This window comes from Prunus dulcis, chromosome 1, assembly GCF_902201215.1.
Source record: "Prunus dulcis chromosome 1, ALMONDv2, whole genome shotgun sequence".
NCBI classification, from domain to species: Eukaryota; Viridiplantae; Streptophyta; class Magnoliopsida; order Rosales; family Rosaceae; genus Prunus; species Prunus dulcis.
The window spans coordinates 7,960,774-7,984,917 of NC_047650.1; the positions used below are offsets into that span (position 1 = coordinate 7,960,774).

The following is a 24,144-nucleotide window of genomic DNA, read 5'->3' on the forward strand; positions in this document are numbered from 1 at the left end:
CAGTTTTGTAATTTATAAGAAGTTAAAAGCTTTTTTGTTATGTTGTAAATGGGCTTTGGGTGTGTTTCTAAAGTCCATTTTATATAGGGTATTTTTATAATTTGGGCCCCCATATTGGGTATAATAGTGAATCTATATTTAGTGATATACCCATTTCTAGCACTAATATTATAAATAAACCCTACACAATTGAATTCCTATAAACAAACCCAAAAAAAACCCAAAAAATGATAGCTAGCCTTATTGAATTTAATATTGATTATTAAATTACTTTGATGCCCTATTGAGTGCTTTGGGTATTTTTATGAGATTTTGGGGTTGGGCTTGTTTTAAGAAATTGATGGCGGTTTTGTAATTTATAAGAAGTTAAAAGCTTTTTTGTTATGTTGTAAATGGGCTTTGGGTGTGTTTCTAAAGTCCATTTTATATAGGGTATTTTTATAATTTGGGCCCCCATATTGGGTATAATAGTGAATCTCCCTTATTTATAAGCTTGCATTTGTATTCTTTGGGTCTTAGTTGTATAATATTAAGAAAGCTTACCTAATATTGTCCAGCAGGTGTGAATTCTAGCCACTATATACAAAAATAATGAATATACTGACCATTGAACTGCGACCACCACAACTAATCCAATAAGAACGTCTTGAACCAATTTTTGTCCCTACAGAAGAAATATATCTCTTAGCTAGAGAAGTCACTGTTATTTACAAAGAAAATACTTGCCTCGTTCTCCTATAAGTAGAAACTTTTATTTTCATATCAATCATAATTTGATGTATATGTATAAATTTTCTTATCTTGTATTTTTGATGAATTATTTTTACGTATGTATCAAATTGTAATTTGTTGGAAGAATGAATGTCTCTTTACAAAAAGAAGCAGACAAGCAGTGCCCTATATATAGAATTTCGACGCGTGGTAACTTTTTAAGGTGCTCCTACACTTTTTTAGTTTTATTGTTGCATGACATTTGTGATATACATTTTGGATTGAAACTGAGTGAAAAATAGTCAGACAATATGACGATGTGAGTGATAGAGAGATCCTTAATCACGACTTCCTCATCAATTATGTATTATTAACAACCCCATGTGGCTTTAATGTCAAAGATTAGTTTTCAAAGCTTTACCAATACAAGAAAAATATTCCCAAGCCAAAGAAGAAATGACAGAACTGCTTCATATAATATTGAAATAATGGGAATTTCCATGTGCATCCGTAAGATGTCAAATCTATCGTCAACGGTTGGACAACTCACGATCCCCTAATGCTTCTTGCCCATGCTCTCTAAAATCCTTAGACTTGTTTTCTTTTGCTAAAATTTCTACCTACTCATCGGATCCCAACAGTATTTTATTCATGTTTCCTCAAGGAAGTTGGAAAGTCGAAACTTTGCATGGTTTAAACAAAACCACGTGTTTTGGTTGTTAAACTTGCTAAAAATTTGCATTCATCTTCATTATCTTTTCTAACTCACTAAAATCACTCTACAGTACCATTAACACTAATCATCTCATCTCATTCCTCAAACCCTAAAAATATACATTGTGTTTTTACTTCGTCGATGGAGCAGAAAATCATTGTCTATGACGATTATGAGCACGGTTTTTATTTTTTACATTATTAAGTTCACAAGCATGGAATTTGCAGTTAAATGCACACCACACACCATGTGCTAGTGTGATATCCGACATTTTATATTGTCAAACTAGTTATTCGGATATTAGAGAAAATATGCATTCAAATAAGAGTACATAATCAAGAGTGTAGATTAATAATTTAGTAACGTAACATCTTAGAAAATGGATTGAGAAAATAAAATATTAAAACATGTTAAGGCGCACTTGTGTGATCTTCTAAATAGTGTTGGACGAAGAATATTACAACTGCCAAATGCCAAATCAGTATCGCATAGACGCTACACCAGCGATGAAATAGTCTGATTCGAATGTACTTTGAATTTAGGATGATTCTATGAACACCCAAAAGTTTTCTGGATAACTACGTTTTTTTTATAACAATTAAATCACGGTTTCAACACACCAAAAATGTTGGAAATAGGCCCAGCCCATTTATTGCCCAAAACCACGAGTCTAGACCATTTGTTGTGTGAAGTTTTGTTTAGCTAATGTTTTTAGTTTTTTATTTTATTTTTAACAAACATGTAATCTCGTATGTATTCAATCAAACTGAAAGAAATTAGGTTAGTTTAAGTTAGTGCTAAGATAATCTACTATGGCTGAGATCAACTTCATAATAGCTCGATGCACTCAAAGCCTATTGAAAGTAATTCATCCTTGATTGCATTGCAGGCTCGTTTGTTATATAGGACTATCTTGGTATGGATTATGCTTAGAGACTGTCTTGGCTTGGCTTGGCTTGGTCTAAGTTGGATAACATTTATCCTGTGTTTGGTGTATGCTTGAACTAGGACTAGGTTTTTTTATTTTTCAAAAATATCTATATATATGTAAATATGTATTTTATAATATATATATATATATATATATGTGTGTGTGTGTGTGTATTATATATACACATATTATACATATATAATATAATAGTAGCACTTCCCTGCCACGGATGTTATTAGCACTTCCCTGCTAGCCTAAGAAAGGAGGCTCTGACGCCACCCTTGCACTTTGCTCAGAATTCTATCTTTCACGAAACACATGACATTCTTTTTTTATCTACCCCACATGGGTGGGAGACCCAGATACTTCCCCGGGTCCATCATAGTATTAACTCCCAATATGGCCTGCAGTTGAGTGCGAAGAGGCATAGGAGTGTTAAGACTAAAGAACATGTTTGACTTCTCAAAATTCACCAATTGTCCAGAGGCTTGACAATAACACTGAAGAATTCTCTCTATTGCTCTACAATTCTGAGCTCTCGCCTTAAGGAAGAAAAGGGAATCGTCCGAAAAGAAAATATGTGATAACGTTGGGCCCTCCCTATTAAATTTAATTCCTTGAAGGAAGCCTCTACTCACGACACAGTTGATCATTGTGGACAGCACATCAGTTATGATTATAAATAAGTATGGGAAAATGGGATCCCCCTGTCTTAGGCCTCTTGAGGGTTTAAAACTATTACTCGTCTTGCCGTTGATAAGGACCTCAAGCTCCACCGAAGTGATGCAGCTCATAACCATTTGTACCCAAGCAGTGGAGAAACCCATCTTCTCCAGGATAGCCCTCAGAAAATCCCACTCAATTCTATCATACGTCTTATTCATATCCACCTTCAACCCTATTTCAAAATTTTTTGTCTTCCTTCGGATCTTCAAAGAGTGGAAGGCTTCGTGGGCAATCATAATGTTGTCCTGGATTTGATGTTTTTGAATAAAACCGCATTGCTGTGGGGAAACAATATCAGGCAAGAGCGTCAAATTGACGGAATGTGTAAATTAATTGAATCTTGGAACGTTGAGGTGCAAATTAATGAAATTGAAATCTTGTGACACATTTCAATGATGTCCTCAAACCTATAGGGACTACAATGTCTTTAATTCTTAATATATTCCAGCTCCTTGATGCTTGTTTGAGTCCATATATGGATCCCTCAAGCTTACACACCCTTTGGCTTTCGCATTAAACACAAATCTTTCAAGTTGATTCATGTACAGTTCTTCCAAGAGGTGGCCATTCATAAAGACATAATAGAATTTGGCATGCTATTTATGATTTTTCATAAATAAATAAAAAAGTTAAATTCCTTTTTTAAGGAATACTTTGAACAAAGGAAAAACCTATGAAACTATTGTTATGCTGCAAGTAGTGGAATGAACCCAAATTCAAAACTAGTAGTGAAAGATGCTTATTTCCGCACAGAAACTTAGGGCCCGTTCGGTAACGGTTTCGGATAATGTTTTCTGAGAATATTTTATGAGAACGGAAATGAGAAAATGAATTTGCATTTTCAGGATTCAAAAATGTGTTTGGTAGATTAATTGGAAAGCATATTCAGAAAATAAAAATAGTGAAAACGTGTCTGGTAGGAAAATTTGAGAATAATAATTTGTGAGTTATTTTTCAAGTATATTTTTTGCTAATTTTTTTTCTTAATTTTTTTTTTAAAATTATGATATTTTCAAGGCTAAAATTATTACAAACAATGAAAAATGTATATTTTGAGAATAATAATGGTATAATTAAAATAATAATAATAATTCTAATTTTAGAAAAACCTAGATAATAAAATAATATTATCTTTAAAAATAAATATAATATATTATGGTTTTATCATAAAATTAATATACACTCGTGTAGCAAAATAAAATAATGAAGTGGAATGAAAAAACTGAAAATTGAAAAAAATGAAAAATGAACAAAGAGACAAATGAAAAATCAGACCAACCAAAAAAAAAAGAAAAAGAAAGAAAGCAATCAGACCAATACCTTGGGTAGAAAATGAAAACAATAATTTGGTGTTTTTCAGTTTTTGTACATGAGGTTGAATTTGTTTTTTGAAAACAATTCTTGTGAAAATGAAAATGACATACCAAACGTGTTTTTGATAGAAAATGAAAACGGGGCCTTGAAAATATTACCGAATGGACCCTTATGAACTTAAGATTTGACATATTCCTTAGGCTATAAATATTATGGGTAATGTTAGTCTGAAATTTGTATTGTCATTTTCTAGACTCTAGCATATGTGGAAAATTAGTGTGTGAAAAATTATTACTGGACGTTTTGGCACAACTCATTTAATCTCATACTTTCAAGGCATGACTTGACCGATATGATAAACTGATTTCAGGTAAATCATGACATAATCATGCATTCATTATAGGATTCCTAATTAGAGTTTTTCAATCAAGTACTTTTTTATTAGCCCTATTTTTAATAGGATTAGATTTTATCTCTTGAGATTATTTTCCTAGTTGAACTCTATTTTGATTTAAGTTAAAATATTATCCTTTCCTATTATGACTTGCACGTTGAAATCATTTCCTACTTGATTGGTCTAATTCGTTTGTTTTAATAGATATTGTTTTTCTATTAAAGATTAGTTGGTTGGCATACTTACTAAGAATCCATTTTGAATCAAAAGTCATGGTCATAATTGAGTAAGAGATGTGGTCCTGCTTTGACGTCCTGACTAGGGGTGGTTGCGGTTCGGTAACCGCGAATTTTTACTCAAACCGCAAACCGACCGACTATTTGCGGTTTGGTGATTTTTGAAACCGCAAACCGACCGCGTTTTGCGGTTTACCGCATTGCGGTAAACCGCAAAAATGCGGTCGGTTACCTTGAATTTGCGGTTTAAAACCGCAAATTCTCAAGCATTCACAAAAATATAAATTTACAACCTAAATAAATAAATACATAACCTCAATTTCTCAAGCATATATAAATTCACAATCGATTTCAATTCTCAAGCATTCACAACCTAAGAAAATTAAAGTTACAATTCCAAACATTCCAATTAAAGTTAAACTTCTCAAGCATTCCAATTCCAAATCCTTTAAAGTTACAAACCAAAAGCAAAATGAATTAAAGTTACAACCAAAAAGAAAAATCCAATTCAAAGTTAATTAAAGTTACAAACTAAAAGGAAAAATGCAATGCACCAATGTTACAAACTCAAGTGTTGGTATATACTTTGCGGTTTGCGGTAACCGCAAATTTTGAAAATCAAATACCGCAACCGCAACTGCAACCGCAAATGCGGTTCGGTTCTTAATACCGCGATTGCGGTTCGGTTTACCGCGATTGCGGTTTTATTGCGGTAAAATATCGGTTGGTTTTTGCGGTTTTTCGGTTTTTCGGTTTAAAATGCCACCCCTAGTCCTGACTAAGAGTTTGTATTGGATCAGTCTTGTAGAGTCATAGTTGAATAGGATTAATGGTCTGTTGGGTATTCCACTTTGAAGAGAAAAACTCCCTTTAATAAAACGTAGGCTTTTCCTTTGAAATGTATAGCTCTTGACATATTTGTGTGGAGCATATAGAATTCTTAGGAAAAAGCTGCTGTGCATTTATTTGAGATAAATCATCAAGTATTTCATGTTTATTTGGTGATTTATCAAACACTTTAATCATTTATATTGCATTCATTTGCATTGTTCGGTGACTCATACGATTGAGGGCACCAAAACCGTGGTGGCGATTTTCGTCCGGCGAGCTTAAAGCAATCGTAACCAGTATAGCGCTCAACATAAGGAGTGTCGAAGATCATCCTGTGACAGAAGTTGAGTTACGAAGGAGTCGGTAAACATTATCTAGAATGTGTCTAAGATAAGTGTGTGAGTACTTCTTGTAATCATCGTTCTATAGTGTATTTGAGTTGGACTGAGGAGCCCCGTGGATTTTTCCAGAGGTGGGGTTTTATCACGTAAAATAATTCTCTGCGTGTTCTTTTATTTTATGCTCAGCACCTTTCAGGATTGATAAGCCATATCAATCCTGCTACCGAAGTTTATTTTTATTTATCTGATTATAATCTTAAATTGGCTTATTCACCCTCCTCTAGGCATTTTTAGTCATCCTACAAGTAATTTCAGATAAATATATTTTGGAAGACCCTCTGATTATAAGACCCCTAGATCTTTTAGATATTGAAATTCTTTCAACAAATACCTACTGTTTCTTGTAAATCTCTATATAAAACTCTTAAATCCTCACCCAAATGAATATTTGATAAATTAGATTGCTCAAGGCATGATAGCAGTCTTTAAGAGATGTGATCTAAAAGTTAGATAAACTCCTCCCATCCTATAACTCCGGTCAGGAACCAGATTTTTTTGCTTTTACCAACGAAACTGTAACGACCAGGTCCTAAATAAATTGGTAAATATTAATTTATTCAGATAAAAGACCATTTTGCCTATAGAATATTTTATTAGGTTTAAAGTTGACTTTTTGACCGGGAAGGAATTTGGGAATTTCGACTATGCCATTGCATAGAGCACAACGAGATGAGTCTGTAGACACGTAGTGAGCCTGAATCGGAGTTGTAACGAAAAAAATATGATCAAAATACCATCAGTGGCATAATCGTAATTTTTGCGAGAAAGGTTTGATAAAATCTGATCTCTCTCTCTCTCTCTCTCTCTCTCTCTCTCTCTCTCTCTCTCTCTTTCTCTTCGAAACTCCGGTCGCTGGCCACGGCTGGGGACGGGACCGGTGCCAAAAGGACCGGCTCAACCCTGGCATCACGATCTGGCCCTTCCCCAACATCAGCTGCCGCTCTAGTCGTCGAAAATAGGAATTTTAGGTAGGTTTTCCTCGAAACTTCGCCGACTCCAATCTCTCTCTTCCGGTTGCCATTTTTGACGATCAAGGTATGGAAATTCATCCATTTTTCATAATCTAGGTGATGCTTGGGTAGGATTTCATTAATTTTGAGTGTAGGCAGTTTGATTTTCGAAGTCAAATTTGGCCAGTTTTGAGATCTCGATTCCGGCCACTTCCGGCCATTTTTCAGGATATGTCCAAGAACAAAAGTGACTCCAAATAGGGTGTTAAACCTAGGGTAGGAACCTTGAGTCGTGATTTTGAGTTTTTATGGCGAAGTGTTATCGCTTTGGACACCCACGCGCTACCCGCGTGTGGGACACTTTTTGGCTGGTCTTAGAGTCCTATAATAATCCTTATGTCGTCCTGAGCACGACGGTATGCTCGGATATGATTTTGGGTATCGTTTGATCGTCGATCAGATTTCGCATATTAGGCGTTATCCGGGTTTGACATGTTCGGACCGTTGGATCGACTCCATTTCAATATATTTTGATCTAGGCATTCCTAGGATCATGTAGGAATTCACGGATAATGGATCGGAGCCCCGGATGTTCCGATTTAAAAACTTAAAGTTTGTGTTTTATCATGACCGTCCGATCGTGCGATCGCTAGCGATCCGACCGTCCGATTAGGACCAAACTTGCAGGACGTGTATCACAACCCTTGTGGAACCCATAGGAACTTTCAGATCGTAAAACGTAGGTCGGGGGCTACGTGGGCCCAGTTGACCATGTTGGGGTAGTTTGACCTCTCGGTTGACCGTGAGTCTTCCGAGATAGTTTCCATATTCGAGGAGTACTAAAATGACCTTATTAACGAGTCTCGACCGTTAGTTGAGTTATGTTGGCTATGGGGGGGATTTTGAGTGTTTTATGTTAGCGTATGAAAACTCTTGGATATTATTTTAATTATTGAAATTATGGATTTGAGGAGCGTGAGTAAATTGATTTGATGAGTGGTGAGAAGGAGTCGTGGGCTTGACTATGATTATTAGGAAGTGAGTGGACATTTATGTTAAATGTGCATTAATTTCAACTATTGAAAGAATATGCATGGAATGGGTATATATATAGATAAATTGGATTAAAGATTGAGACATTAATAAGTTGAGATAATAGTAATATTAAATTGAGAATTGGATTTTGAGGTGGAAATTGGAAGGTTGAATTTGGGGTATTTGGGAATTGAGAATTATGGGTTAATATTGAAAGATGTAGGATTATACTATGTAAGTACCATCCCCTAGTTATTAGGCTTCCCACACGTGGCATTGAAATTTTCGGCGTGTGGAAAGGGCATATGTGATTATTAGGTCTCACACGTGGCGTTGAATTTTTCGGCGTGTGAGACACACCCCATACATGGCGTTGGATTTTCCGGCATATGGGAAGAATATGTGATTATTAGGTCTCACACGTGACGTTTGATTTTATGGTGTGTGAGACACACCCCATACATAGCGTTGGATTTTCCGGCGTATGGGAAGAATATGTGATTATTAGGTCTCACACGTGTGGCTTTGGATTTTCCGACTTGTGAGATACACCCCATACGTGGCGTTGGATTTTCCGGCCTGTGAGACACACCTCGTGGCGTTAGATTTTTCAGCGTATGGGAAGAATATTTGATTAGATGATCTTTCACGTGGCGTTGAATTTTCCGGCGTGTGAGACACACCCCATATGTGGCGTTGGATTTTTCGGCGTATGGGAAGAATATATGATTATTAGGTCTCACACATGGTGTTGGAATTTACGGCGTGTGAGACACTACCAATGAGAAGAAAAAGGGATTATTTTACTATATCGAAGAAAGGTTAGAGTATAAAAAGAATTATGTTTGGTGTGTTGTGATTTAAATCAAAACGGGGAAAGATAACTCTTGAAATAACTTGTACTACTGAAATGGTTGTATATCATTTGGTGCATGACTATAGATAAAAGAATTACGCGTGGCTTGATCCCTCAGTAAGGGTAAGTAGGTAGCCTGGGGTCTCACCCAAGTGCAGTCGCGGACTAAATTTTATTTATGTTGTTTTATTAAGATTGGTTTTGACCTTGTCGTTGGTCCTGAAATTCGGTTGAAAACGAGATGCGATTAAATAATGGTTCATACGCGATTAAATAATGGTTCATACTTCCGTTTGGCTGAGGGAGGATTGTGTAAATGTGGTATGGTCAAAATAGTTATAAAACTCGTTTTGGATTGTTGTACGATTTAGGCTGAGACCTTAAACTATTTGCGATTGTGTTAGCAGGTTCAGACCTCGCATGTTGAATATTTGGGAAAGTAAAATGATGTAAATTGCATTTGGCATTCATAAGTATGTTTGAGTTTATTATTTGCCTTGTTTAAGGTATTATTTGGCTTAAGGACTTTGTTGGTAGTTTGGTTACGGGTTATTTGAAGGCCGGAGGCCGATTATGTGAATTGCATGAAATTATCTTGTGCATGCTGTCAGTTGGTGATATTAAATGTGTTTTATGCAGGTTGAAATTGTGAGGATTGTTCAATTTACAGGGGAGACTCTGCCAAAATTTTGGTAGAAAGTCTCGGTCTTTAGTAAGTGGGCCCGACATCGGTGTGATGTTGGAATTTCCACAGGATTCGTCTCGAGTTTCAAGAAATTCGAGGCGGGTCCTGTCATGAACAAATTCTATATATTGACGAAATTAGTCGAAAACATATTGAAGTCCAATGAGTACTTGATTTGTATCTCTACGGCATTTTGATAGTGTGTACTGTGTATGTGAGATACTCCTATTCTTTTTATAAACTATCGCTTGTATTTTATAAGTTAAAAAAACCTAATTAATGCAGAAAATGAGAAGATTCCAAACACCCCTCCATAGGACACCAAAAATGCATATTTTAGCTCATTGCCCTGCTTTAACACGCTGGATCACACAAAAAGCATTTTTAGTTTAGTTAATGGAAGGCATAGTCATTAAATTAGTATTTGCTTTCTAAAATGCTCTTGGCGTCACATGATTATTATTGGTCAATAACTGGCAACAAAAAAAAAAAAAAAAACAATGCATATAATAAGTCTTCGCCGGCTTCTCCTTTCTGCCCAACATGACCACAATGTGATATCATGACGTGATTCCTTTAATTTTATTTATTTTTAAGTTCTCAAATCATCTTTGAAAATAAATTCGCGGAATAAAAAATCATTTAGACATCAGCTATAATTAAATCAATAGATGAACATTGTATTTTTGACAAATACGAAAAAATAATCACGATGATTATCAAAGGGCTAAATGATTTCAGATTGATTTATTTCTGCATGAGATGAGTCCTTGAATGGAGAAATATGTGTGTATCGTTTTTGGTTAATTGTGGTGATGAGAGCTAATAGTTTTAATGCGGCTTTTGTCCGAGCGAGTTTTCGCTTTTAACATGTTAGTTTGTTGCCCTCTTGAGATTAGTAATTTAGATGTCTTGTTGATATCTTTAATTGTACCATTGAAGTTTATCCAATGAAGTTTCTATTTGATACCAAAAATTTATAAAAATTAAAATAAATAAAAAAACTTGTGTGAAATGCGGATAGCACCCGATCAATCATGGCATGCCACGAGTGATAACTTTTTACATGACAATATATAATTGGTTGAACATAGTAAAATAATTATATCCCTGTTTCATACAAGTTTTGTTGCCTTGAATGGGTCCTTGTATATTGTAGTCCAATAATCAAAATGGTCTATGTACGATGTGGTGGCTGGGATTATGGATGTCCAACAGGCCATGTCAACCCTGCTTGGCTCATTTAGAGTCAGTCCATTTAATGAACGGGTTGTGTTAGGTCCGTCGATTTATGAAAATCATCAATGTCGGCCTGAGTTTACAACCTAGCCCATATGGGATTGGGCCGTGCTCGTGTCGGACCCTATTATACGGGCCGATATGTGCCCACCCCAAATTTAACTCAGGTATTGTATTTATTTTTTTTGCAAAATTTTAAACAACTTCATTTAAATCTTTTTTACAATTATGTATATACGAACAAGATTTATTATTTGTATAAATAAAAAAAAGGGTAAATAATTTTCTTTAAAGTACATTTAAATAGAAAATTGCTAGATTATTGTTGGGTTTTAAAAATTAAAACTTCAAAAATAAAATCATTATATTATATATAAAGAAAACATTAAATTTTAATATATATTATTAGAGAAAAGAATAAACTTGAATTTAATATAATAATGTATTATTTTTATCTAAAACAAATATAATTCAATAAATGGGCTTTAAATGGCCCGATCCATTGGGTTTTCAGTCGGCACGCCCCATGACAAGCCACTGGCCCGGTTAGCCCATTGTGCCTAATTATCTCGTCCCAACCCGCCAAAAGATACGGTATGTGCCGTGTCAAGCTTTACTTAAGCGTGTCGTGCTCGGGCCGGCCTAGTCTGTTTGCCATCTCTAGCTGGGATAAGGGTGTGCTTTGAAGGTACGGTGGCTGCACCAGATGGGGATGAAGAACTGAGGCTAGGGGTGGGGGTAGGAGAGGCTAGCAGTTGGTGGGGTTCTGGGTTAGTTTTTAATTTTTTTTAATGAAATTCATTTTTATTAGTTTTTATTAATTTTGTGTGCCACATCAGCATGGAAAAATGGTATTTACATTTCCCATATCAACATTTAACATATTGGGTAACGGAAGGTCTCATTTGTAGGGTTTCTATAAGTTGCGATACCGGTCAAACGAGTCTCCAAAGGTTGGTGAGCCACATCATTCTTCAAGAGGAGATACATCATGAGCCAAGTAATTTTTGTTTTTGACCCTCAACAATACACCATGGTCAAATGTACCAGAAAAAGTTAACAAAATTAACGGTATGACCATTTTTCCTAACGAAACTGAAGTTAAAGGACCATAGAAACTATTTTGGAAATTGAGGGACCAAAATGAGAATCGGGTCAAAATCCAAGGACCATTGAACCTAAAAACCCAGTTTGTAATGACCCTCATAGTTTGGGAAGTTTGCTGTAGTTGATCCTGTGAACAATAATGTACCCTATTCTTATTAATTTTTTGTGCAATCTAGTTCCGTCATTAACTTTACCGTCAAAATTTATGTTAATGACCTATGTGGCAGGGCTTAGTCATACCTATTCGCTTCTTTTGATTCCAATTGAAAGGCATTTTCGGGCGATAGATGTTTTCCCACCCAAACACATTTTACACACAAAAATCCCGCCCAAACCCATTTGACATTAATTGTCCTAAAATACTCAACTAGCATTGAAAGAAACGAACATGTGGGACACAAGCCTACTACGTAGGCAATTAATGGAAATTTATCTTGTGAAGTTAGCGCTGAAATCAAATTGTAAATAATTAATAAAATTAGGGTACATAATTGCTAAAATTTGAATGTGCATAAGCAAACATATCTTATGGGTGAAAATTTAGAGTATAAAATTGAAATTAACCCTAATCAAAACTAGAAAGCACAAATAATCGAAAAACAAAATAAGGTGATGAGTGTATTATGTGGGTGGGATTAAATAAGTCCATGAGGATGAGGTGAGTCAGCTGCCCTGCGTGGACTAGTAACAATTGTTCCGGAAGTAAAAAGGGCAGGAGGGTACGGACAAAACCAACTACTAAGTTGACTGCCTAATAATATCCAATCATGGAGAGTCCCAGACACGCTTTTCTTGCAGGCTATTGTTGGTTGAGGTTGAGGAAGAAGCTGCTGTCCTTGTCCCTGATAAATCACCCACTTCTCTCTATATATATTTTTTTTCTTTTTGCATTCTCTTTTTTTGGCAAAAATTTCCCATTTGAAGACAATCTTCATTTCATTCATTCATTCATTCCTCCCTTCCTGTTGCCAAGCCCATTATAGTGTATATTCTATCTTTGATCAGCTTCCTTTAAAACCCAGAAGGAGATTTTCCATCTGGGTTTTGAAGATTTTGATTCTTTACAGCTTATCTGATATTGGGATCGAAGATTCTGTGCTGTCGCATGTGGGCAGTGAAGATTTTGGTTCTTGGGGGAATATCTGAAGTGGGTGTCGGAGATTTTTATCTTTTAAGGGAAATTTGGGATGTGGGTTTTGCCGTAAGGGAAATTTTTTTGAATCTTGGAGGAATGTCTGGTAGTGCTGAAGTTGGTTTGAAAGATTATGATTCTCTGGAGACGAAATTGGATTTTATTGGATAAGGTTTTAACGTTCCTGTATGTCTTTGTTGGTTTTCTCGAAGTTCACGAAATGTTTAACTAATCTGTGAACAGTACCATTCGTAATCTTTTTTGTATATTGTTAGTTCGAGAGTGGTTTGTTGGAGAGTGATTTCTAGTGAGATACTAACCGTTACAACCAATTTGCTTTTGAGAAATCTGTCATTGGAAGGAGGGTAGTTGTTTCTGGTTTGGTGCAGGGGACGACCTTCTACTTTTATGTATAGAGAAGATAACTTTTTTTTTATTGCTCTCGATATCCTTTTTGTATATATTTTGGATGGATTAAGGATATGATGTCCTACATTTTAGGAAAATAAGGGAAGTTTGGAGAAAACAAGCAAAATTTTGGTTTAGCATGTGCTCATTTTTATCTCTCAGTTTTTGGGTTGGTAGTATTTGAGGGTCATGAAATTTCTCAGCGTTATGGGAAATTCATTTGGATGTTCAGCATCCGGAGAGCGATTAGTTTCAGCAGCAAGAGATGGAGATCTTCAAGAGGCCAAGGCCTTGCTGGAATGTAATCCTCGCCTGGCAAGGTTCTCGACTTTTGGTGTTCGTAATTCCCCTCTCCATTATTCTGCAGCTCAGGGCCACCATGAGGTATAAAGTCTAATACGCATCTTCTTAAGAAATTGGTCTAATTTTGTTTTAAGGTTTTGCTTATCTTTTATGATTGATTGTATTTTTTTGTTCTCCATGTGTTTAGATAGTCTCTCTCTTGCTAGAGTCTGGAGTCGATATCAATCTCCGGAATTATCGTGGTCAGGTAAAATGATCTAATATGGTGGCTTTAGAAGTTTAGCATTTGCGGCATTATATATATCAAAACTTGCTTTGTTATGGATTTAAAAATTAAGTTTTCTATCAAAAAAGTGAAATTGTGGTCTATGTCTTGGTGAACAGACTGCTTTGATGCAAGCTTGCCAACATGGTCATTGGGAGGTTGTTCAGACATTGGTTCTTTCTAAAGCCACAGTAAGATTGTTACTTCCAACCCAATTTTTTCAATGTTCCTTTGACATTGATAGGGTTAAGAAGTATGACAAATTTTGGAAAACCGGATTTCAGATTCACAGAGCAGATTATCTGAATGGGGGTACTGCACTCCACTTTGCTGCTTTGAATGGTCATTCTCGGTGCATCCGGCTCCTCCTTGTTGATTACATTCCCAGCACTCCGGATTTTTGGAGTACCTTAAGGAATGCATCAACCAATGAAGAATCAATTGCAGAGTTTAACCATGAGTACTTCCACTTCCAGTTCCCTTTGCACCCTCTTTTTATCTTTTCCAATATTCTCTATTGATTTATTTTTCTGTTCTTTGCGTGCACCAGTGTTTTGGTCCAGATAATTAATAGGCCTGCTGATGGAGGAATCACTGCACTGCATATGGCAGCGTTGAACGGCCATGTTGAAAGCGTACAACTACTTTTGGATTTAGGGGCTTCTGTTTTTAAGGTTACTGTGCAAGATGGAACTACAATTGATCTAATAGGTAACTTTAATTTATAATTATCCTTTTTCAGCAATTAGCATCATTCACTTGCCTTAGCAAATCTACTGAGTTGTTTTATAATATAGGAATTGGATAATACATAGAATACAACATACATTCATTCATCTTTTCATGTTTTCCTCAAACTTTGTGAGTGTATTTCCTTTTCTGCTATTGTATAGAAAGTTATAGCCCAATCATATCTAAATTAATTCCCAAGACATTTTTTAACTTCGTGTTAATTGTAATTCCATGTAATGCTGTTGATTAACCTCTTGAAACATTAATGTTCAAAGACTCCCATCATTCCAATATGATTTTGCACAATGTATTTCCTAAACCATCTTTTATACTGATCACTTTGCAGGTGCTGGAAGCACTGCCCTACATTATGCTGCATGCGGAGGAAATGCACAGTGTTGTCAAGTATGTTCTTCATTTACACAAAAATATGCATTAATGTTGTTACATCCTTACACGTATTTATGCTCTGCTATTACTATTTTTATATGCTCTGGTTCAGATTTTGATTTCCAGGGGTGCCAGTCTGAATGCTGAAAATGCGAATGGGTATGTACCCAATGCCTGTTATGTTACTTTTGATTTGTTTCGAAGTCTATTGTAATTTTCACTTGGAATATTTATTTTAATAATACTTTGACCTGTGTTACATGGATTCAAGTGAGGGTCATGATTGAACCCATATACTGCCCTCAAGTGTCAAATTTTCTTTGTTTCTTTGAGCGATAACTGCATGTAATTTTGACATTATGTGATATCTGTTTAAATTTGGATGACTCACCTTTGAAATCCTGTTAGAATTACTTATCATCAAACTAGTCTTGCTCATGATAGAAATTGAATTCTTGTCTCGCCTTCGCTCTGAGTGTTCTTTTCTGTTTTTGTGTGTGTGTGTGTTGGTTTTTCTTTTCTAGCTTTGTGTTTTTTGCCTGGGAATCTGCCCCCTTGTTCTCTTCCCCATACTTAGCCTAAAGGGCCATTGGCTCCGTTGCTTTTAGGCACCATTGCTGCAGTGGCCTATGATTCCGTGTATTCTGAAGTAGTGTGGTGCTCTGCATGTATGGGCTGCTTTCTTGCTCATAATAAGAATACTACTATGCCAATCCAAACTTTAAATATCTTCTCGACCTGGTTATCAGATTGTAGCGTTTGGATTAGCAGAGTTGTATTCTTATTTTGTTAACTGTGCCATTGGACCTGAAAATGCGGATTATGAAGTCAATAATTAGATAGATGCACGGTTTTAAATTTCAACCATTGGCCAGTAAAATTTAGATCTTAATCCCATGGATCATTATATTTGGTTCCTTGAAGTGATATCAGTTGTTTCATGACTTCATTCTTTTTCTTTTTCTTTTTCTTTTCTTTTCTTTTCCCATCTGCAGTAACTTCATAATTCTCTTTACTCAACTACAAGTCTTTAACTTAACCCTGTTTTATGTTTTTATTTGTTCAAAGATGGACTCCCTTGATGGTGGCCCGTTCATGGCATAGAGACTGGCTCGAGGAAATCCTAAGCACGGAGCAGCAAGTCCAGTCACAAATTCTTCCTTCACCGTACCTATCCCTTCCCCTTATGAGTATTGTGAAGATTGCTAGGTGAGTATATTTTGTTAAATCTATTGACTTAGTACTCTACTACAGAATTGTATGTAATTTCTAAATTGGTTCAGTTCATGAGTATCTGTAATTCACTGCTGCAACTAAGAAATTAAGTATAGCCAAACTTCTCTAAAAGAAAGGAAAGTTATGTCATATGGATGCGTTCAATCTACTTTAGCACCCCACCCCAAAATAATAAATAAATAAAACTAGAAGAAACCTTCTTATTTGAATTGTTGGAGCATGTCAAAGTCAACAAATACTACTGCATTCCACATGTTCTCTGCCATCAGTTTGTTGATGTGGTTAGGTTTATATACATTTAGAAATGCTTCAACCTTATTCTCTTCCTTTGGTGCCATTTCCAGAGAATGTGGATGGAGGAACAGTGATTCTTTATCTACATGCCAAGATCCATGTGTAGTCTGTTTGGAACAGCAGTGCACAGTGGCTGCAGAAGGTAAATTTCTCTTAAGAGTGCATATTATCATGATTCTCTATCTTTGGTAAGTTTACATGAAAAAACCACATAATTTGATGTATATACATGTGGGGAAAGTTTTTGGATTGTAGAAGTTAATGATTTTTTTTTTTTTTTTTTGGGGCACCTGCATCTATGCATTTGAATATGTTCTCCGGGAAGAAAGAGATATAACACCGGAGAATGAGTGATATGGAACAAGCATCATTTTCTTAATCCCTCAATGTAGCAAATGCAAATATATCCTTACACTCCAAAAGGCTCCCTGGTGATGGTTCATGTGGGCAAATTAAGTAGTGGTGAGAGTGTAGAATTAGAGGTAATGCTATAGCATTGGTTTGGGCTGAAGGAGATAGATAGATGCATCTAGTGAATGCTCTGTTCAGTCCTCAGTTCCCATTTTAGGGGTATTGAACATGATAGATGTGTTTACCTAAAGTAAGGATTTTGATGTCAAACCTTATTATTGTATGTTTAGAGGAAGTATTTTTCCATTGAACTGGAAAATGTTTGTCTAGCTTCAGTGCTTCTCTGTTGTCTCCCTCTTGTTGCTGGACAGCTTCTTTACGCATGTTCCAGGAATCAATCATCTGATTGTGAATGTGTTACAGCAGACTGGTATTACATCTGCGCATGCAGTTATGATGCAATTGATCAAGTGTTACTACATTATTTCGTTCTTTGTTTAGGTACATTTGTATGTTTTTATGTAATTAGGTTTTGCACATTAACACTTTTTCTATGGCTTTCTTATCTCCATAAAGAATGGTGAATCAGTACCAAGATGCACCTTGGTAGTGATAATTATTTGTTATATAGGGCCGCATTGGTGAGATGGTGGAACTTGCAATCGTGCCCCGTGCACAAATTAGATTATATTTTCTTATTTATTACAGTAAGAATCTAAATGAAGTATTATAAATTGGGTACATCAGAACTATACCCTTTAACCGGTAGACTTGTTATGACCAATAGGCAATCCCCATATTTTGAAAATTCTGAGATAATTGTGCGGTAGTCAACATATTAATAATTTCAGATTGGTTTTTTTTTTAATTTAAAATTTTAAATTTAATGTAATTTTTAATACATTGCTCATTTTGATTGTTTCATCTGTTCTCTGAGTTCTGAAATCCTTTTCTTACTACTGGCTTTTTGCATGCTTGATGGTACAATCATGCATATTGTTGGTTGCCAAGGACAATAACAAATCTCGTGGTGCAGGTTGTGATCATGAGTTTTGTACAAGATGTGCCTTGTACCTTTGTTCCACAAACTGCACTACAACTGTCTCTCATGGTCCCCCAGGCTCAATTGCATGTCCTCTCTGCCGAAGTGGCATAGTTTCATTTGTGAAGCTTAGAGGAACAAGATCAGTGGTTAAGGAGAATCCAAGAACAAGTTTATCCCTATCATTGTGCTCATGTTCTGCTGAGGAGCCAGATTCCGCCTCAATAACAACCCCATTACGCAAGCCTGAATTCCGTTGCTCTGGTAAATCTCCTCTCGGATCTTTCCGGTCCTTAAGCTGCCAGAAGTTCCCATCATTCAAGATCAACTACAACCTTTGCATGGGAGCTCCAAATATTAATCCTTGTTTGGTTCCAAGCTCCGGTAATAGGAAGTTGCGGAACCATTTGGCTAGGTGCTCTAGATCCGGCTTTACACGATCAGCATCTCAACCTGAGGGAAGAAGGTCATGGTTTTCTGCACTCAATCAAAATGTAACGACTGGCAGTGGATGCTGAATGGCTTTTAGTCCTTTGATTTTTTGTTGTATTCTGACTACTTTTGGATGTATTTTTTTCCCACCGATTTTTTGTCCATAATGTGCTAAATCATCTTCAATTTGTGATGATTATTGGATGGTGTAACATTGTAAATATAATATTCTTTTTTTCAAAAGAAATGTTCTGATTTACAGAATTCTCTCTCTCTCTCTCTCTCTCTCTCTCTCTCTCTCTCTCTCTCCTTGTTTGAACATAAATTCTGAACCATGTAACAGTTCTTCATTATGTTAAATTTATCTATCTTTTCTTTCTCCACCTTGTTGCCAAAAATATGGAAATGCAAGGTGAACTTGGGAATCTTACTTGCTTTGGCTGGACTTGGGATCTAATTATTCTTTTGAAAATAACATTACACTCATTCCAAAAGAGCATATCCACTAGGCTCACTGAACTCAATTTAGTTGAGCATTTTATTAATTTAATTTCTGACACTGCAGTTTGGACAAAAAGGTCATGAAACGCTGCAAATATATTTAGTATGAATTATTCAAAGCCATCAAGAAACACCCCCATGAAAATTAGGAAAACACATAATCTGTTAGCCCTTTTTCACTTTTTTTTTTTTCTTTCTTTTTTTCCTTCTGGTAATGGTTATTATATCAGAGAACATAAACAAATTTGGTAGGCGACAAAAATGAAGAATAACATAACCTTCTTCAGAAAAATATTATTCAACCAACCCTATAGTACACAGTACATGGAGATAATACAAATCATATAAAACTAAGAACAAACTGCAAATCCATAGTACTTAATCAAGCTCAAGAGGGATAGACAAGGATGGTTAATATAGGAGGGTTGATAAAGATGAAGTAAAGAACACAAGACAAGAAGTCAATGGAGGGTGGTGAGGATGGTTATGCAAAGACATAAAAGTCTTGCAAGGTCAAGAAAGAAAGGAAAGACACAAGAAATGTAGGATGACACAAGAGAAAGTATGAAAGAGATCAAGTAGATGATGGTGAAGTGAAATTAAAAGAAAGAAGAAAAATAAAATAGAGAAGCTCAATTAGGATAGCACCATGAAATATCAAACGTCCTCGGCCTCATTCTCCATTTGTGATGGAAGCCTAAGTGCTGCTGGTACTGGGTCCCAGAAGTTGGCGATGACTTGAAGATCAAGTGATAGCAGCAGGTGCTTCTTCTTGACAAGAAGAGGGCAAGAGCATGTTAAGAAAGAAAAGACAGGCATTGAATTGAAGATTGAATGGTGTTTGTTGTTAAGGTGTGGGCTATGAAGTGATGTAAATGGGAAAGAAGACATGGTAGTTCCTGAAGAGATGGATGGATGGAGGTTATATATATATAGAATGTGTGGAAAGAGAAGGAAATAAATGAGAGAAACAGAAGAGACTGACATTCCAAATATGTGTTTGGTTTCAGCAAATGGTCAAAAGCGAGCATCAGATTAGGCACTGGTGGACCCAAAAACCATGAAGGATTAGAATCTGCTGTGTGTGTACATGAGAGAGAGAGAGAGAGAGAGAGAGAGAGAGAGAGGCATGAGATATTGGTGACAGCTTGATTTGAGAGAAGGGAGGGGAGGGGAGGGGAGGGAAGTACAGAGAAAAAACAGAAGAAAAGCAGAGTGAGTGATGAGTGAGTGTGACTTACCATCCATGCCTTGTTTCTCTGACTCTCTCTCTCATCTGTCTCACATCTTTTACCCTCTCAGTTACGTAATTCACTCAGAAAGAATAAAAAGGGATTTTGATGACTCGGATTTTCAAGTTTCTGAGAGAGAGAGAGAGAGAGAGAGAAGAAAGACGAGAGAAGAGAGAAGAGAGAAGAGAGACGAGAGACGAGAAAATTAATTAAAAAATATTTAACAGAGAGAAGATCTTCAAAACACTATGTACGGCTGTGCATGCAATGCAATGAATAGTTTTTTGTACCAAAAAGGCTTGTTTGACTAATAGCAAATCCTTACTAATTTGTCTTTTTGATCTCCATCATTCTCTTCTCTCTGCTTTCTGATACAGTGATGCCAAATTCTTGCTGGTTTTTCTGAAAATCTTTAAATGCAAAATGACATAATCACTTGTTTGAATTCACTAACATGCAAAACTTTCATAAAAATGAAAGAAACAATGGTTATAATAGTAATCATTTAGAAAGCGACTCTAGATAGCAGCAACAAATCTGACCACCATGGTAATGACATTTCAGCATTCATTGACTTCTAATTAATATTACAGACTTGGTACACTTACTGAATTAACCATTCTCAGCAAAAACAGACATAAAAAACCAAATAAGCATGAGCTAGAAGCCTAGACGCCCAGAACCAAATGTTCATATAGCACAAAAATAAAATTATAATGATAATAGGGTATGGTGAGGAAGAGTCATGGGCCTTCCTCTTGTCACTGCCATCTCCCCTAAATATGCACAACTCATGGCACTTCAATTCGGGATGAAGTTTGTTCGGGATACTGACTTTTCTTCTATATCGGTTGAGTCTGATTCACAAGCAACAGTAAACGACTTAAAGAATGGCGAGGAAGAGTCATGAGCATCTCATTGATGATATTAAGAGGAATTTGTAACAATTTGATGATGTTACTGTTTCTTTCAATCCAAAGAAGTGCAATCAAGTAGCTAATCTTCTAGCAAGGCATGCACTTAATTGTAATACTATTGTAACTTAGATTGAAGTGTACAAGATGATACTATTGTATCCTCTTAATTGTTATCAATGTTTTCCTCTTTTGCAAAAAACAAAAAAAAGACTTTTTATCACAAAATGTCCCTGACGTTTGCAAAACTATCAGATTACTTTCTTAAAGTTTTTTTTTACCACTCATGGTCCCTAACGTTAATATAAGTAATCTTAAATAGTCAATCTGTAAAAAAAAACTGTTAAATCCAAGGATATAATCGTCAAATCAATCCAAAATTATAAAAAATATATTTTTTTATTTCCTTCCCTTCTCTCTTTCTTTTCTTCTTCTTCTTCTTTGTTAGATAAAATGTTTGAGATCCTGTTGCTGCTCCGTTTTTTCTTCATTGATATTGAATGAAAGATCTCCGGTCTTCCTAATGAGAAAGAGACAGTTTATGGAGCATTAGATAAATGGACAGCTTGGGAGACTGAGTTTCCATTGATTGCAGCTTAAGGCCTTGAGAATCCTAAGGAAGAGGGATCAATGGGTGCGTGTAATTCAGGTATGGCTTCTTTAGACTGTACTTCGCATTGTGTAGAACTGGTACATACTGCTTTACTTTAGGTGCAACCTACTCTTAATGAACCCTGTTATCTAACAATTGTTTTCTAGAGAATTCATGTAACTGTCAAACAAGTGGAAAATTCACTTTTTCTAGTGTCCTTGCATGTAGTATACAAATTAGATTGGTTCAGTTTGAGACTTAATGTGCATAATTCCTTTATGGTATCATTGCATGTGAAATCTGGAGGAGAGAGAAGAAGAAAAGAAAGAGAAGAAGGAGAAGATGAAAGAAAGAGAAGAGGGAAGGAAATTAAAATAAATAAATAAATAAATAAATTTATAATTTTGGATTGATTTGACAATTATATCATTGGATTTAACAATTTTTTTAACAGATGGACTATTTAAGAGTATCTATATTAACGTCAGGGACCATGAATAATACAAAAAACTTTAAAGATGCAATCTGATAATTTTATAAACGTCAAGTACGTTTTGTGATAAAAAGCCAAAAAAAATGATAATAGGATATGAGATTTTGGCAACACAAGGTCCAATAACGTGGAGATATAGAGTCTGCCAAACAAGATCTTTTGATGCTAGGATGGGGGAGGGAGGAGGAGTTGAGAAAAAACATAAAACAGCTTTGCAAGTAAAGCTGGTCACAAAACCCTGATTGGGGGAGGGATGGGTTTTTCTTTTTCAATGATCCTCAATCCATCCACTGTCCTTATGTTTTAATTTTTAAAATTTAAAATTTGGTGTTTGTAGGATCTTTGGGGCAATAGCTCCTACATCTAGGGTTGGGTTTGGGGTTAGTTTTTGCGCTCACCCTTCTGTCTTGTTGCTTCACCATCACTAGCGGTAAAAGGAGAAAGGAGAGAGGAGAGGAGAGGAGGAGAGCAATTATTCCAATCTGACAGACAATACAGGACAAGAGAAACTTTTATTTTAAACTAAATTTTAAAACCCCATGAAAAATTTAAAAAAACAACGAGAAAAGAAAAGGCAAATCATCATGACCTTTGTGATGGGACAATACATGGTCAATCAATCAGTCTCTTTTACTGTCTGATCAAGAGAGTGAGAGAGTTATTTTTTATTTTTTTCCTCATGGGTTGCAGCCGCCTACGTAAGGCAAGACCAAGATAATAACATGCTACAATTCACCCAGCCATAATATTCAATATATGCACTCTGCTATGCTCTATGCTACGCTCAGCTTCTGATGCACACTGCAGGCATGGCATGTGTGTGCCTTAGGCTTTAGCTAATTCCATACCATTAATGCCTCTCTCTCTCTCTCTCTCTCTCTCTCTCTCTCTCATATTGTTGAGGCTTTACACTGTTGAAGGTGAAGGGGTAATTTAGGAGAGGCAACCAACCATCCGTTTTCGTGTTTGTGTTTGTGTCTTGCAGTTCCAACTTAACCAATAACCTAAATCCATCAGAAGATTGGTTGAGTTGTCTATTAAATATTGTTCCTTCACTGTCTTGGAACTATTCGCTACGCAACCTATCGGGTCCCTATGTTCTAAACTCAAATTTGTGATATGGTCAGCCTTAATTGGTGGTAAATTGATTTGGGCCTAATAAATTATTGTATTATATCGTAGTACGATTACGTGAAATGACTTGTACGCATGTAAGACCATCTCCAATCGCTGGGGTGGAAACCCAAATCTTCAGTTTTGAACCCAAAATTCTTCTCCAATCCATGTATTTTAGGGGGTGGAAATTTGAGAAAGGTGAAATTTGGGGTGGAATTCCAGTTCAAGTTTTGCCTGGACTGGTAATTTGTGTGGAGCCCAAAGCTCTGTCTTTGCAGCCCATGTGAAGAGAAAAAAGAGGTGGGCCCCGTGTGACAGCAAAGCTGTCTGGCCAGCAGCCCTTTTGAGCAACACATGGCAGCTTCAGGGGAGAAAGACGTTGGAATCCAACGGCTTAAAAAAGCTGGGTTGTCCTTGTGTTTATTTTTAAGTGAAATTCTATTTGTGCTTTGGAATTTTAATTTTTTAAGGTTAAAATGTTCACAAAATTAAATCACGAATGTTGAAACAAAAATAATGTCAAAAAAAATTAACGACAAAAAAAAATTATGGGTTAATCATTCTTAAACAATTTAATAAA

The 24,144-nt window shown here is 35.9% G+C and overlaps 1 protein-coding gene across 1 annotated transcript; it reads left to right on the top strand.

The window, feature by feature from the left end:
- The first annotated feature begins 12,825 nt into the window (after positions 1–12,825).
- LOC117638425 (probable E3 ubiquitin-protein ligase XBOS32) lies at positions 12,826–18,980 on the top strand. The gene is made up of 10 exons (XM_034373558.1): positions 12,826–14,055; positions 14,162–14,221; positions 14,359–14,430; positions 14,524–14,699; positions 14,790–14,950; positions 15,318–15,376; positions 15,474–15,520; positions 16,430–16,570; positions 16,942–17,033; positions 18,279–18,980. The coding sequence occupies exons 1-10, from the start codon at positions 13,861–13,863 to the stop codon at positions 18,800–18,802; spliced, it is 1,527 nt and encodes a 508-aa protein (XP_034229449.1). The 5' UTR covers positions 12,826–13,860; the 3' UTR covers positions 18,803–18,980.
- The last annotated feature ends 5,164 nt before the right edge of the window (positions 18,981–24,144 follow it).